The sequence below is a fragment of the Equus quagga genome, chromosome 2, assembly GCF_021613505.1.
Source record: "Equus quagga isolate Etosha38 chromosome 2, UCLA_HA_Equagga_1.0, whole genome shotgun sequence".
NCBI lineage: Eukaryota > Metazoa > Chordata > Mammalia > Perissodactyla > Equidae > Equus > Equus quagga.
Window position 1 is genome coordinate 71,066,102 of NC_060268.1, and position 17,086 is coordinate 71,083,187.

Here is a 17,086-nt window from a genome sequence, read left to right on the forward strand (position 1 = left end):
TTGGGTTAATGATATGCGTGATGAAATATTTAAGGGGAAGTGTACAGATGTTTGCAATTTACTTTGAAGTGCTTTTAAAAAATGAGATGCTTGATGAAGGATAGGTGGATACATATGTGATAAAGCAAATATAGAAAAATGTTGATGGTAGAATCCAGATGGTGCGTATATGAGTGTTCACTATAAAATTCTTTAAACTTTGCAATATGCTTGAAAATTTGCCTGATAAAATATTAAGGGACAAAGATTACTAATTCAGGAAAAAAATCCATATTTACAATCCAAACATAACCACCATTAACGTTTTAGTGTGTACTTTTTTCTTTCATTTTCATTTCCAAGAACATAGAATTTTATGTAATTAAGATCTTACTCCATATACAGACCTATTTTCATATTTTTCACTCGATATTGTATCATAGTTTTCTTTTGTCAGAAAAGTCTTCACTATGTAATTTTAAAGATGAAATTTACATATAGTAAAATGCACAGATTTTAGCACACAGTTCCATGAGTTTTGACAAATGCATACAGTCATGCAACTAGCACCCCAATCAAGATGTGAAACAGTTCCATCATCCCAGAAAATTTCTCTGTGCCCCTTTGTAGCCAACCCCTCACCTCACATCCAGCCCCTGGCAACCATGGATGTTTCCTGAATGTCATTAAAATGGAATTGTATAGTATGTAGCCTTTTGACTCTGGTTTCTTTCACTCAAGCACAACACATCTGAGACTCTTGCATGTTGTTGTATGTACTAGTAGTTTCTTCCTTTTTTATTGATGAGTAGTATTCCATTATAAGGATGTACATTAATGTGATTTTAATGTTTGTAGAAAGTCATTATATATCATAATGTGTTTTATTTATGCATTCCCCTATTATTAGGATATTTAAGATGTTTTATTTTTTTTCACTATTATAGATACCATCATAGTGAACATCTTTATGTATAAATCATCATCACTGATCATTTCTTTAAGGTAGATTCCTGGGAAGGGAATTACAAAGTCATATGTTATAAATCGTTTTTAAAGCTCTTAATGCATTTTTTATCATTAGAAAGTCTTTTCTTGTGTTTCTTTGTGTGGTTCATAACAAGTTTGACTTAAAACTCCACTGGTGTTTATAATCCTCTTTCTTCCCTTTTTTTCCCAATATTGTCCCTGTAGAACTGACTCAAAGTTTCAGTGTAGTCAGCGAGCCTTTGAAATTCTAAATCATGGAGGCCAGTCAGGAAACTTCCCTTTTCTTGGTGAAGATCTTAGAGGAACTGGACAGCAAGCAAAATACCGTTTCCTATCAGGACCTGTGCAAATCACTGTGTGCCCGCTTTGATTTGTCCCAGCTTGCCAAACTGAGAAGCGTGCTCTTCTACACAGCCTGTCTTGATCCCAGTTTTCCAGCCACATTATTCAAGGACAAGATGAAATGCACCATGAATAACCAGCAATCAAAGAAAATCATGGTGGCAGCAGATATTGTGACAATATTCAACCTGATTCAAATGAATGGGGGCGCCGCCAAGGAGAAGCTGCCCATGGGCCAGCAGAAGGTGCGCAAGAAGGAGGTGTCCTTTGAATCGTGCAGGTCCGACACAGAGATCTGCACCGCGGTCCAGTGTGAGGCCCTGAACTGTGAGCTGAGCGAGAGGCCTTTCAGCCGGGGCTACCCCACCAGACAGTCGTCCAAGTGCCAGAAGATGGACTGCAAGGACTGCCCACAGTTTGTACCTGCCTCCGAACCCAACTTCTTGTTAGGTGTCAGCAAAGAGCTGAAAAATCGGGCTGCGTCCCTGGACAGGCTGCAGGCCCTGGCCCCGTACTCGGTGGCCAGCCCTCAGCCCTGTGAGATGCAGCGAACCTACTTCCCCACGAACATTGAGAATGAGTCCATCTCCGATCAGGACTCCCTGCCCATCAGCCAGGGCATCAAGGAGACTTTCATTTCTAATGAGGAGCCATTTGTGGTCCAGTCCTGTGTCCAGAAGAGGAACATCTTCAAAGAGGATTTTCACAATCTGATGACTGTGGCCCCCAGTTTGGTTGGCCCCGCTAACAAGGCAGATGGTGAACATGGGGAACCACAGAGTCGAAAGGAACCCCACAAGACAGCTTTCTTTAATCACAGCTTTGAAATGCCCTACAACAGCCACTACCTGAATCCTGTGTATTCCCCTGTTCCTGACAAAAGGCGGGCAAAACATGAAAGCTTAGATGACCTTCAAGCCTCTACGTATTTTGGACCCACTCCAGTGATGGGGACCCAAGAAGCCAGGCGCTATCCAGGGAGGCCGGGCAAGCAGACCCCCTGGCCAGCCAAAAGCTGGAGCCTAAACACCGAAGAAGTCCCTGACTTTGAACGGTCCTTTTTCAATAGAAATCCCTCTGAGGAGAAACTACACTATCCAAATTCCAGCAGCCAGACCCCCAATTTCCCAGCCCCAGACAGGCGCCCGGCTTACCTCACGCCAAAGGATCAACAGCTGATTCTCCCTGTTGGCTATACAGCAAAACCAAACGGGCTCAAATCTAAAGAGCTTTCATCCCCCGTTGACCTGGAGAAGCACGAACCAGTCAAAAAGTTTAAAGACAAGAGCATTAGCTGCACCAGCGGGCAGCTCAGCTCAGATACCAGTAGTGTGGGCACCCAGACTGAGCAGCATGTGCTGGAGCCCAAGAAATGCAAAGACTTGTGCACCTTGGGGCAGGGCAAGTACAGTGATAGGCATGCCATGAAGCAATCAGATGATGACTCAGAAATTGTCAGCGATGACATCAGTGACATTTTCCGTTTTCTTGATGACATGAGTATCAGTGGCTCGACGGGAGTGATGCAGTCATCTTGCTACAACAGCACAGGGTCTTTGTCTCAGCTGCACAAGTCAGACTGTGACAGTTCACCGGAGCATAACCTAACCAAAATTGCCAACGGGCTCACCAGCAGCAAAGGAGAAAAGGGCAACCGGCCTGAAAACAGCCACCACTCTGAAGAGGAGTTGAAGACCAGTGTGTGCAAACTGGTGCTCAGGATTGGTGAAATTGAACGGAAGCTGGAATCACTGTCAGGTGTTCGTGAGGAAATCTCCCGGGTCTTGGGAAAATTAAATAAATTGGATCAGAAAATACAGCAGCCTGAGAAGGTGAGTGTGCAGATAGATCTGAATTCCTTGACGAGCGAGGCTCCGTCCGATGAGAGTGCCTCTTCCCGTATGTTCCATACACAGAATGGCTCCCATGGACCCAAACTGGAGAATACTGCCGACTGGTGCTGTTCTGATGCCAGTGGAAGCAACAGCGAAAGCCTTCATGTAAAGGCCTTAAAAAAAAGCCTCTTCACCAGGCCATCCTCTAGGTCCCTGACAGAGGAGAACAGTGCCACAGAGTCCAAAATCGCCAGCATCTCCAACTCGCCCAGGGACTGGCGCACCATCACTTACACCAACCGCATGGGCCTCAATGAGGAAGAGATAAAAGACAGAGGCCTTGGAGAGAGTAAGGACTGGCATCGAAACTCGAAAGAGGTAACTGACGCTTAAGCTCACGTAATTGGGCACAAGCTTTATCATGGCCCTGGTGTATTTCCAAGCCTTGAATGTTACATTAAACAAGATAGAGGCCTTCCTTCCATGTGCTAGTTATCCTTCCAGATCTGGCAGGCCTTTCATCTCCAAATGGAGAGGGCAGCATAAGCAGGTTGTTTGTTACACCAAGTTGTCAGTCAGCTGGAGCAGCACACACCGCCATGTTGCCAACAGGAGAGAGTACAGTTCAGATATTGGACAGGTGGTGGGAGACCTGATTTTCATGGAATGGGGAATGTATCAGAGCAGGTGAGCACCACCATGGATATCTTCCTGTCCTTTCTGAAACAACAGGATGCAGGCAAAGAAAATGAGGGAAATGACTTAAAAGCGGGCTAACTCATATGTCCCTTTCATGTACTTCGTTGCACGAGTCGTGTTCTGTTTTAAAAGTTGGACTTTTTTCATTGTAAGATCAATAGATGATTAGTAAGAAAAAGAAGATAGATGAGGAAATTATTCATTGGTCCACCACCCAAGGATAGCAAATCTTAATATGGTGTCTTCTTATAGCAACTCTATAGCAACTCTTAATATAGTGTCTTCCTTTGCTTTTTAGATTTCTTTTCCTATACAGTTGTATGTTCTGTTCTTTTTGTGTGAGCTTGAGTGTTTTTGCATCTTGAAAGCCGACATCTCCCAGTCAGGTCTTTAGTGAGTGCACAAGCGTACACTCACATTAGTTCTTTTTCTCATCCTCTGCAGCAAGGATGATTTGTTTCAGTGGAACTTGTGGCAGCTCTTCTTCATGGGTTACATGAACTCTTTCTGGTTAAAGTGGTATAATTTCAGTTTGTTGCTTGTTTCAGTTCCCTTCCCTGATTCTAAAGGTCAGTGGACAGACCATGGGGCCTCCTGAGATCTTAGAGGATCCAGCCATCAGAGAGAAAGAGCGAAGATGCTGTAGGCTGCAGACACTCAAAGCCAGAGCAGGAGGCTGGGTTCCTCAGATCGTGCCAAGAAAGCAAAACTTGGAAAACTGGGCTCTAAGGAAGTTTTCAGGGTCAAAGTGGGGGTAAAGAGTAAATAAAAGAAGTGATTTTTTTCTGATCCCAAAGAAACCTCCTGTATCTGTGCTGGCCACTGCTCTGATCTTCTGTAACCACTGACAACATATGGTGGTGGGGAGAAACTGGAATGTAAAGCATCCCACTGCTCTGACAAGATGCCCAGCTGTTGGCCCTCTCCTCTGGGTCCACTGTCATTCTCTGCCAGGGTCTGCCAGCTTTCTGGAGGCCTGGGTCTTAGATAGCATTGAGAAGTGGGCATTTAGAGGACTTGAATGGTTAGACACCTCTATAGAAATATCAAGTTAAACTGAACTGGCCGTGCTTCCAATCTGTAAAATGTCAAAGCCTCATGCAATCACAGAAGTAGCCGAAAGCTTGAGAAAGATGTGCTTGAAATGCATAGTACAAAGTTGCTAATATTTGGGATGAGCTGTCTTCTTCATTTTGTCACCCTCTGTGACCTCATTTCTCCCTCCTGGTTTGTGGCTCTCATCCCCTCTGGGCTGGCACTTCCCATGGTGGTGACCAGCCCTGGCCCACCTTCTGAGCTTCAGTCCCATATCTCTAATTGTTCAAGGCCAATTCCCTTGGATGTCTACCCATGTGTCAAAATCTGCAGGTACCTACTAGACTTTTCTGTCCCTTCAAAGCCAGTGTTCCCTCTCACTGTCTCCATTCTGGGGTCACCTTTCTAGCAATTCCCCAAACTAAAGAGGCCTCGCTGATCTTTGACTTCCCTCGTTGGCTCTCTCATATCCAGGTTAGCCACTAGACCCTGTGAATTTATCTTGAGTGATGTTTCTTGCATCTCTGCCTCCATTTCCATTTAAATCCATCCTCCCTCCCCTCAGTCCAGGCGCTTACCACATCCCACCTGGGCTTTTTGGGCACATTCATAACTGGTCTCCTTTACTTATCTTCCTCACCGTCTATCTTTTCTCATAGACTGCTGCTATGTTCACCTTCCTAAACTGTACTTTGTGAATGTGCGGTGGCTCCTATTCCCAACTCTTCCTTAGCTCCTCTTTGCTCAGTGAAAAATTTAAACCTTCTTAGCCAAGCCTTTAAGTCTTGGAATTTCACGTACTTCTCCCCAATAAGAAGGCTCTAATTCACCCAGACTGGTCCCTCTCTACCTTGACGAGTCTGCCTGGTTTTCCTCAAAAATGCCATGCTGATTCCTTCGGTCACGCATTCAGTTAATACTAATTGAGCATCCATTATCGCCAGCCCCCATTCCACTGTCAAACCTTTCTTCACACGATTCCTCCATCAAGAATGTCTTGTCCACCTACTCTGTGCTGATCTAGATCCTGTGTTCCCCCCTCAATTCATAAACTTCTGAAAGCTTTCCCAAGGATTATTGCTGATTTCTGATCTACAGCCATTCATCCTCTTTGTTCAGACATAGTAGATACAAACTTTTACTTTAAAAATGCATATTTATATATACTGACTGCCAAGTTAGAATGCAGTGGAAGCAGCAGGGAGGCAGGCATGAGCTGCAGTGAAATTTTCCGTCTTACAGGTGAGAACAGGTTCAAATCCTGGCTCTACCACTTACTGGCTTTGCAACAGTGGGTCAATCTCTTAACCTCTCTAATCCGAGTTCCAGATCCATAGTGGGGAGAATAGTAGTTACAACCGTGGAATGTTCTTGAGAAGATGAAATGAGATGATCCATGTGGCAATGAGCATAGCGGTGGACACACAGTCAGCCCTCAAGTATTGATAATTATGACTGCAGTAGCTGCCGTTGTCATTATTGTCATTGCCATCTGCCCACTCCACCTGCTCGGTGTGGGCCCTGCATGCAGTGGGAGCTCTATGAGTGTTGAGTAGCCATGACGAGCAGAATAAATAAAATCAGTGAAGCCTCTTAGAAGATACTTGGCTTTGATGAGTTAAAAAGTAAGAGGCAACCTCATTTCCTTGTTTGGGTTTGGCGAAGTTTATCCTGCTTCCCCTGTATCAGTGTCAGCAGTCTGGATGGTTTGGAAGCCCTAAATTCATGCTGTGTTTGTGTAAGAGGTTTGCTGAGAGATGGACGTGTGCTTCCGGTCTGGTCCATGTGTAGGATACACACACTCTCACATCTCTCTTGCTTATCACACGCTCCTACGTAAACTTTCCCTCTTGTGACACCCCACCTCCTTCTCCTTCCCTTACTCATCAACACTCACCTCTGCTCACATTCCTGTTTTTCCTTTTCTTCTTTCTGTTGCTCACATGCACAGCTCTTTGTGCTATTTCATATGCACAACTTCATGTCATGGTATCTGTCCTTCTACTTGGTGGTAGATTTTGCTGGAGTGGGGGCTTAAAAATGTACATCACAGTCCCCTGCCCTCAAGGAGCTCACGGTCCAGGAGAGGAGACAGGCGGGCGAACAGGTGGTTACAGGTCAGTGGAACAGTGCTGGCCGAGGGGTCTGCACGCAGTCTTAAGTAGTCGCATAGAGGGGCAGCTGTGCACCCTGGGGTAGGTTATTGAATCTTTCTGGGCTCTATTTCCTTACTTGCACAATGAGGGTTCATAATATTAGTGATGTTGTGAGGATTAGAGAAAATAATCTCTTCCTGGCACAGAAATGGTATCTCATATTCGTGCTATTATCATCATAGGCTTTTCTTAGAGAATTTCCCCCGGTACTGATTTACTTTCTATTTGTTTGTAAACAACTGCATTTTGCTACCTGGCTGTCTACAGAGCTTAGTGATGTAAAGCTCGTGGCTGCCCAGTTGCACTGTGAAATCCGATGGCATCTGTGCTGCTTTTCTGGACTTCTCTGTGCCCCTCTGCAGGCAGACAGGCAGTACGACATCCCCTCGCAGCACCGGCTGCCCAAGCAGCCCAAAGACGGCTTCCTGGTGGAGCAGGTGTTCAGCCCTCACCCCTATCCCACCTCCCTCAAGGCCCACATGAAGAACAACCCCCTGTACACAGACATGCGGCTGACCGAGCTGGCCGAGGTGAAGCGGGGCCAACCTTCTTGGACCATCGAGGAGTATGCACGGAACGTGGGTGACAAGGGCAAGCTGACAGCCCTGGACCTGCAGGTGAGCCTCTTGCTGACTGGGGCAGGGGGAACCCAGCCTTGCCCTGGCAGAAGCAGGAGTGGATCACAGATGGCTTAGACCAGCCCACTCCCTCACCCCCAGCTCCCTGGGTCCCCACCATGGAGTTCTGAATTTTAGTAAATTGTAGAGCAGAGATTTTTAACAAGGGGATTGCTATTTTGCTAATTTGTAAACATTTGGCAGTGGGAATGCTTGATTGACTGATTTCCTTTGGCCATCCTATTTGTTAACAATGCATTTAAGACTCTGTACCAAGCGCAGATTCTCATATTTGCTCACAAGACCTGAGCCAAACTGTTTAATGAAATACAAGCTGATTTCTCCTTCCATGTGTAGCACGTGGGATGAGCATATTTGTGGGAGCCAAGCTATGGATTATGTTTCCATACGGAGCAGTCCCAGGTAAGAGCCATCCCCAGAAGCTCTGTGAGTGCCATTGTGGCTGGAGGGCATGTTTCTGTTCACCCACAGGCAGGACTGGGTTCTGGTCACACTTTTATTTTGATGGGCACCTCCACCTGGTTCCATTCACGCCATGTCTATCTGTCTCCACATCACTGCAGCAGCACAGGAAAGACCCTGTCTCCACCTGTAGGCTTAGGTTTGCAGGCAGTGAGGTTGTAGTCCCAACAGTCCCAGTCATGAACAGGTCCCAGAATGACCATGCCACTTAAAGGGCAGTTGGAGAGATGCCAGTGGGGGTTGGTATGGCAAGGCCCCCCGGAAATGGCCTCCCTCTAAAGCAGAGAGGGCTATGGGGAGGTGCAGCATGTTGGAGAAAAAAGAACTTTGGCTTCCAGGAGCGCTGGGTTCTAATCCAGGGCTGGCTCGTTTGCTGTGTGACCTGGAACATTACTTCACCTGCTTGAGCTTCGGCTCCCTCACCTGTTAAATGCGCATAAAGATATCTAAGTTGTGGAGTCATTGTGAGAAATGAAAATAATGTATTTAAAGTACTTGGCATTAAGTAGGCACTGAAAAGGTAGTCAGGGCTGGTGAAGTGACACTGAAATCAATCAGTTCTCACGATGCTTTTCACAGCAGGCTCTCAGGGCAAGACGCGGTGGCCTGCGAGGCAGGAGTTGCTATGGCCGTCTCCAGTTTAAAAATGAGGAAACTGTGTTCCTGAGAAGCTCAGTAACTAGCCCCAGGCCAAACAAGTCTAAATTCATCCTGGACTATCTGGCAACAAGTCTTATGTTCTTTCTCTTCTGTTACCTCTCGACCATTTCATTTTTCTGTCGATGAGTGTAATGGAGCTTCATGTCACAAACGTGATGGCAGTGACATTTGTTTATATTGGACTCTAAATGACAGCAATTATTGGAAGGGGCAGCTCTAGCCAGATCCCGAGAGTGAGGTTTGTGGTGGCAGCAGGACTGTCCCTGAGATATTCCTTGCCCCTTTTACCCCCTGCATGTTATGTCCCTGTGTGTGCTGCATGCCACCTGTCCCTTCAGGCCACTTCCTCTCCTGTCATTGTCCTGCTGGCAAGCAGGCTAGAGGAAGATTTGATTCTTCTACAAGTGGGTCCCTGTGCAGCTGTGCCATGGGTGTCACAGGATGATCTATGGGTATTAGGATACCATGAGCAGCAGATGAGCCAGGAAGGACCTGAAAGTGTGAACTGCTCAACTAGTGGGATAATCAATATTTAACCAGTATCATCAGATGAACTTGAAAGGGTCAGATAAATTGAATGAGTCATAGATTGAGAAACATCTTTTTGAAGTTTGAGAGGAGGGAGCTGGGAGATTTTGTCCCTATAGATACATGCAGTTTTAATGTGCCAATGTTTATAAGCATAAAGACAAAATTATAAAAAATAAAAGCAGATCCTTGAGTTAGCTTTATGTGACATCACTTAAAAATACAAAGGATAGTTTATCCAGTTGCACAAAATATGAAGGAGCAGAGAGTTCAATAACCTTGTGAGGGTAATTGCAGCAAAGTGGCCTGGGCATCCAGAGCTCGATAAAGGCAGAGGCACTACCTTGTTAGTTTTCATCATTTTGCAGAAACTTAGGTACTGTCTTAGGGTAGCTTCAGCATCTGGACAATCTTCTTGGGGTCCCTTGCTGTCAAGATGTAGATTTGCCATCACTGGTGGCCACTTGAGGGTATAGGCAGAGGTGCAAGCCCTATTTTCATTTCCAGTGTTGGGCAGGCCTAATTGACAGTTGAGTACACTTGCCTGTGTCCCTTGAAACCTTGCTATTACCTCTCTGCTACTTGGTATCATTAGAGCTTACAGTTATTGAAAAAACTAATTAAAAATAGTTTATTTCACAGGCTGAATCCCAGCCCATAAAGTGTATATAATTATGAAAGGAAGCCAGTTTCCTTCTCTCTGAGCTGGAGGGAACACAACAAAAGCTGACGTGTCATTTACACACTGTTTACCTCCTGGGCCAGACTTGGGAAGATTGGGAAGAATAGGTGGTTGTTTCAACCTCCACGGCCAGAGCCTGTCTTCAAGGTGCCAGGGTGGGGAGGGCTGGTACTTCAGCCTTCTGCCTGAACCCAACCCACCCCTGCAGACCAGTCTCCCAAGAAAATATGCCCATCTTGGATCCATCTCTCCCTTCTAGAGTGCCCATTAAATTGCTGAGGGACTTTCATGCCTAGAGGAGCAGACTGATCCCAAGTGCCCATGGAGGGCAGAGTTTTGAGGGAGAGGGAGTTACAGCTCATGCATAAGGACACATAAGGGCTGGGCAGTAGCAGAACTGCCCTGGGCAGCTTAAGGAGACTGTGGCTTCTGGGACTCAGCTGAGGATGCTGTAGTAGGAGTTTCTTGCAAAGTTTGTAGGGTTGAACAGAGTACCCTGCATTTCCAAAGAATTTTCCATTATTGAGAGTGTCCTGTTTCTCTTGATGGGCATCCTACATGGCCAGCACTGCCTTCTGCCCCTCAAGATAACATGAAAAATTTGACAATAGCCTTTAAACATTGTGCTTCAGAGAGGAAGGGGACCTGGGAGAATTTCCCTGGTTTCTAAGTCCCATGCTCTTTTCATTATGCAATGTTGTATAGAATATACTAGAACAGGAATTGGCAAACTCTTTCTGTAAAGGGCCAGATAGTAACTACTTTAGGCCTTGCAGGCCTTACAGCCTCTGTCACAACTGCTCAGCTCTGTTGTTGTTGAGGAAAAGCAGCCATAGACAATTTGTAAATGACTGAGTATGGCTGTGTTCCGATAAAATGTTATTTTGGGACACTGAGATTTGAATTTCATATAATTTTCACATATTACGAGCTATTGTTCTTCTTTGATTTTCTTTCAACCATTTAAAAATGTAGAAACCATTCTTAGGCTGTACAAAGACATGTATTGGGCTGGAATTGGCCCATAGGCCATATTCTGCAGACCCCTGTTCTAGAAGACTATTAGCAACAGGAGAGCAATAAAGCAGCCAGAGGAGGTCATGGCCCTTGGGTGGTCAGCGAGCGCCCCAGCAGAAGCAGACAGCACACTCAGAGGGGGTAATGGGAGAGTATTACATTGGTGTGGGCAACATCTAGAGCCTGGAACAGGGAGAGGCTGCTGCACCCTTGGATCTGAAGGCCAAGGGAAAGGAGCTGTTTCTGAAACCCACTAAGACCCCCCAGACTGGGAGCGGGTGCTTGACAGAAACTGAGCCTCTGCCCAACTGCAGCCCAGCAGGGAGGAACCGGGAGAGTAAGCACCCCATCCCACTGACTGAGCCCACCTGGGAGCCCCCTGCTGCGTTTACATGGGCCAGTCTCCTGGGGCCACAGAACAAGGTGGATAAAAGCAGAGAACAGGTCTGCAAGGACAGGTGCAGAATGACCAGCATGGGTTAGAATCATCAATATTCCACCAATAACGTGGTACAACTGAGTTTTGTTAAGTTTGTGGAGGGTTTGTTTTGTAATCCTGTGTGTGTGTGTATGTGTGATTTTTAATGTGCCCATGTTTATGAGCATTAAACAATCTGAGAAAATCTTCAAAATGGATATTTTGTTTGTGTTCAAAGATTTAGGTGACCTCACATGGAATGGCAATGTGTTGTTGCTTTTATGTGACACTTACATTATTAAATGCTTGCCGTAAAATGAGAACACTGCCTTTCTTTATGGAAATAACTGTAACTATTAACGGGGAATAGGACTTATGAGCAATACAGGTTAAATATGGTATTTCTCCTGCAGACAATTGATTAATCTCAGGGAGACTGGGAGACAAATGTCAGGGGGGGCTCTCCCACTGGGGATGCTGCACCTGGCATGGGGATGGTCTGTCACCGGTCTGTAGGCCTTGACTTTGAGCAGTGGCCTGACTTGCTCAGACAAATGTTTGAAATTGAAATATTTTATGTTTTGTTTGAACTGCTTATCCGAGAGTTGCCTTTGATTTTTCAGTAGAAGCTTTTCCAAGGAACTGAGAACTGAATCAGAGTGATACAATAGTCTTGCTTCAAACAGCTCTGTTCTTCAGGACTGTTAGTGGAGAATATTTTTCAGACTTCCTCTGGCGGGGGCAGCCTATTCTTGGTTGTATATCCTTAAAGTTTAAAGTCCTGTTTGTCTCCACCCTATTTTGCTTGCTCGTGAATAGAGGAGCCATGGGGTTCCCTGTGTCAAAAACATCATGACATTTGCAGTAAGGGAGGGGCAGGTGCAGTCTGTGATGGATGGGAGCCTGAGTCTCTGGCAGCCTGTCTCAGGCGGGGCTGGTGGGCCGTGGTGGATGCCTCGGTCATCTCTAACTGCCAGCTGCACACAATTCTTAGGTGCTGCAGGAGCGACGATTGTCAGAATGTCTTGGACCTTGTTGCAAGTATTCACCATATTTCTGACATCTTCTCTTCACTTTTAGACACAAGAATCTTTAAACCCAAACAACTTAGAATATTGGATGGAAGATATTTATACTCCAGGCTACGACTCATTACTAAAACGTAAAGAAGCCGAGTTCAGACGAGCCAAGATCTGCAAGATAGCCGCTGTGATTGCTGCTGCCGCGTGCACAGTTATCCTTGTCATCGTTGTGCCCATTTGCACAATGAAATCATGAGCCTCTGGATGCAACGTTGTGTACAGCTTATGACTAGTAATGTCTCCCTCCGTAGTTTAAAATTATGCCGCAATGTGGCAACAGTTTGCTGAAATAGAGATGAAATCATGGAGGCTTTTCTGCAAATGCTGAAGATGGTCTTCAGAAAGTCTGCATTCTAGGGAGAAATCTACCTACCTATTAGCTTTGACTTAATTACATTCGGATACATTTTTACAAGTGCAATATCTTTTCTTACCAAAAGAATTGTAATGGACTACCAGTAGATACAAATTGAACTCCAAGAGAAAAACAAACAAAAAACTCCAGGAAGATTGACTGGATTCCTTCCATTTTGATGAAGTTTCATGGCAAGGAATATGTTATACAGAAGATATTTAATACGTGCCTCTTTTGGAGGAAGCTAAGGGAGGTGGCAAAATGAGAAGGACGAAAGGAGAGATTCTATCTTCCTTAATGTTCCTAGACCATTGCAGGTGAAGGGACAGGGTACCTGTCCATAAAGGAGCTTACTTCTCTGCTGACTTTTGTCAAGGGCTACTGACTTTTCATTCTTGCCCTTCTGTCATCGTTATGATCTTCACTGCAGATCTTCATGGACGCATTCTGGACCTTCTTCCTTGTGCCCAGGGTAGGAAGGAGCTGAACTCCCAAAGCAGACATGGTGTAAAGTGCGCTCTCTCTGCTGAATAGGCCAAGGTCTTCGGGCCAGGAGACCTTCCTGTCCCCACCCCAAGACGGGAGAGCTGCTTGCTAATAATGTAAGGTCAATGTTTGAAAATCGCAGCCGCCCCAAAGGATCTCCCATTCTTGCTTTGGTGTGTGGCTTCACTCCTTGAGCTTCTATCTCCTGGTGGTACCAGATGCTCTGCTTCTCTCAGATGAGTTGAAGAATTTGGAACTTGTCCTTGTGCCTTGAAGAGCAGAGACAATGGGTAAACTTTGACATTCTAACTGTAGACCATGGTATCTGTGCATCACTAATATCAGCCATTTCCAATGGCTTTAAAAAGATTTTGAAAGTGTGTCAATAATACGATAAAGGCACTGAGGTGTTCTCAGCTACTCCAACATCTACTCCAGAGTTTTGAATACTTGTCAGCAGTGCAAAAAATATTATCTATTTAACCGTTTATCTATCTATATGTCTGTCTAAATACCTGATTTTGGTCTCTTGTCTTCTCTGTTAAATAACCTGAGAGTGAGATTTCTCCAGTGTACAGGAAGCCGTTGTAATTTCATTAGAATTTGATCTCAGTTTCCACCTGTTGAATGGTGCTTTGACACAATTGGACAGAGTCATTTTCAGCATTTGATTCTAATGCCTTGTTACAAGTTAGAGAAAAATGATTGACAGAAACTAGCTACCTTAATTAATTCTTCTGAGAACAAGGTGGGATATAAATAGATCTTGGTAGTAAAAATAATCACTCTGGATGATATAATAAATTCCTGAAAGAGAGGTTTAGGAAACTCCTCAGATTTTAAAGCAATAGGAGTCCAGCATCCATCCTAAAAACTTCCAAATAGTGCTTAGCTTGCTGTGTATAACTCTATTGTTCATCATAAGGGGTAGTCAGAACATTTCATGCTGTGAACAAATAAAGGATGGATGCTTCCATCTGTAGTGAACCTTTATTTCTGGAGGTCTTCATGTTGTCTGTTTCTATTCTCATGTTCATGTATGGATTTTTGACTAGGTGACTGACACTTAAGCCTTAGTATGGAAAACTGAGGATTTATAATTGAAAATTATACATACATATACATATATCTTACTGTCCATTGTCAGAATTTTAGTCTTTTGGTGCTCTGTTTTCACTTGGGCACGTTCAATAAGGTTGTTTCTTTCACCCCAAAGGGAATACTAGATTACCTTACTCTTGCCATGCCAACTCTCCTCCCAACCAGTATGGCTCTGTAACACAACCTAGTCCTACTATTCTCCCCTTTATCACAGACTAAGCCACGAGAGCATCAGAGATAGGTAGTTCCCAATCTTTTGCTCCATGATTTGCAGAGAAGTGGAGATGCTATTACCCAGGATAAGAAAAATCTTGTCAAATCCCAACCGGGCTCCTCCATTTGCCAGGGAGGATGATGGGGGATGTACCAAACCACTATTGCCACTGCCCTTGGATGAATCTATTCCTAATGGGCCTTGTTTGGTCCATGTGCCTAGCTACCTAAGGAGAGTGTGACTATAAGCCCCATCCCACACGTGGAAGGAAGGGACTCTGTAGAATTTTCTTCTACCTTGCATATCTGTGGAGGTAGTCAGAGAAATTTAGTCTTGCTCTAAGTCCAGTATAGCTTTAACTCAACATCATTGCCACATAATGGAAACATCCAGACCTGGTAATACTTCTGGGAACCAGACAGTGATGGCTCAAAGGCAATTGGTTTCCTCTGGAAAGGGGTCATCCTCAGCCTGATAGTTTCCAGTCTGCTGTCAAGTTATGGACCTGTGCCACAGCTTGAAGCTGATGGATGCTTGGGGTCTTGGGATCTAGAGAAGGTGAAGTTCACAGTTGGGTCCTTTCTTTCCATTGACTACAAGCTTATTAAAGCCTTCTTTCCCTGGACTCTATCCTCACGCTGGCTCCTCCATCCCTCTGTTTGCAGAATGGGGCAAGACCAGAGTCTGACTTGGAAGGAGACATCTACTCATCCCTCTAAAATTTACCTCTCATCTCCTGCTGCTATGAGCTCCCTGCAGGTGACATAGGGACTGGCCTATCTTCTGTACTGGGTGCCATCTCATACCACACTCTCTGGCATTTTCACATAGAGTATAATTTCCTGTGCCTGAGCCTAAAATCACTACACTATCAAAATTCACTTCATTTCTCTTGCATTTAAAAAATGAATACTCAGATGTTGTTATTTAAGGGATTATTTTGAAATCAGATATCCTTAGCCAATGATTAAATGCAGAATCATTTCATCCTCTTTTCTAGTCTGAATTTGCTTTGAACACAGCCTTGCAGAAAAGCAAAATAATTTCCCAGCTCACAGTTTTCAGATATTTTACACCAGTACTCCCTTCTTTAAACTGCAAGTACAGTAAAGCAAATCATACTTATATCACCCATTAATAGCTGATCATAAATTGTTAGTATTTTAGGGCATGCAGCTATGTGATTGATATCTGCAAGGCTAGTTTAATAGATGTGCTAAAATTCACTGTTCTGACTGTGCCATAAGTTCTTTTTTTTTTTTTTTAAGATTTTCACCTGAGCTAACAACTGTTGCCAATCTTTTTTTTTTTTGCTTTTTCTCCCCAAATTCCCCCAGTACATAGTTGTATATATTTTAGTTGTGGGTCCATCTAGTTGTGGCATGTGGGACGCTGCCTCAACATGGCCTGATGAGCAGTGCCATGTCTGTGCCCAGGATCCGAACCAGCGAAACCCTGGGCCGCCGAAGCAGAGCGTGCCAACTCAACCACTCAGCCACGGGGCCGGCCTCTGTGCCATAAGTTCTGATACCTTTATTGGAATCAAGGCGGTGCTGTTTTTGTTTACAGTTTATCAATATAAGAGCAACGGCATCTCTCTCTTTTTTCTTTTTAACAAAAAAAGCTCTGCCAACAGTAAATGATTCTGTTAAGTGGTCTAAAAATTTGTGAATGTTGAAATTCAACATGATTCATATTATAACCAACTTGCAAGAATATTGTGGTCAATTGTGTGAATACCAAATCAGCATATACTGTATATTGTATTACAGAAATTTGTATTTAAGGCAAAGATATTAGTAATTATTGGTATAATTGGGGAAAAGGGTATTAGTTATTTAATGAAGTAACAATGAGAAATGCAACAAACTTCCTTATTTATGCCTTATGAATAAAAGGGTTTGAAATGTAAAGTGAAGTTGTATGTGCGACACTCTAAAGGAACGGGGATCCGTGAAGGCAGGGACTTGTCTTTCCTATGTTTGTCTGTCCAGCTCTCAGCACACTCTTGGTGCTTGATCAATGTTATATAATACCAGTAACTAAGCACATTTTTAGATCTTTTTTCAAATGGCTTGTGTGAACTTTGGTTAACGCACAATGGTTGGTTTGAAGCTATCATGTAAAATCTGCCTCTCGAAATATAATTAAAAATAAACAGAAAAATCGTAAGCTATCTTGCAGTGAGATTTTATTCTATGCATAAATTGTAAGTGTTCAGTTTTATGCACAAATACTAAGTGTCCGGCTTGATGATTTTTCACAAATTGAACACATCCAAGTAATCAGCTCCCAGATCAAAACCAGAAGCCTACCACATGCCCCCTTCTAGTTAAAACCTTGCAAAGAAAAATGATTATCCTAACTTGTAAGGGTGCATATTAGTTTTGCCTGTTTTTAGCTCTAT

General features: G+C 44.2%; 1 protein-coding gene across 1 annotated transcript; it reads left to right on the top strand.

The window, feature by feature from the left end:
• The first annotated feature begins 1,223 nt into the window (after nucleotides 1–1,223).
• MINAR1 (membrane integral NOTCH2 associated receptor 1) lies at nucleotides 1,224–12,719 on the top strand. The gene is made up of 3 exons (XM_046652505.1): nucleotides 1,224–3,524; nucleotides 7,399–7,653; nucleotides 12,522–12,719. The coding sequence occupies exons 1-3, from the start codon at nucleotides 1,224–1,226 to the stop codon at nucleotides 12,717–12,719; spliced, it is 2,754 nt and encodes a 917-aa protein (XP_046508461.1).
• Nucleotides 12,720–17,086: the final 4,367 nt, after the last annotated feature.

Coding starts and splice junctions, on each gene's coding strand:
- MINAR1 (XM_046652505.1), top strand. CDS start 1,224: ATGGAGGCCAGTCAGGAAACTTCCCTTTTCTTGGTGAAGATCTTAGAG. Junction 3,525..7,398: donor GGCATCGAAACTCGAAAGAG/GTAACTGACGCT, acceptor GCCCCTCTGCAG/GCAGACAGGCAGTACGACAT. Junction 7,654..12,521: donor TGACAGCCCTGGACCTGCAG/GTGAGCCTCTTG, acceptor CTTCACTTTTAG/ACACAAGAATCTTTAAACCC.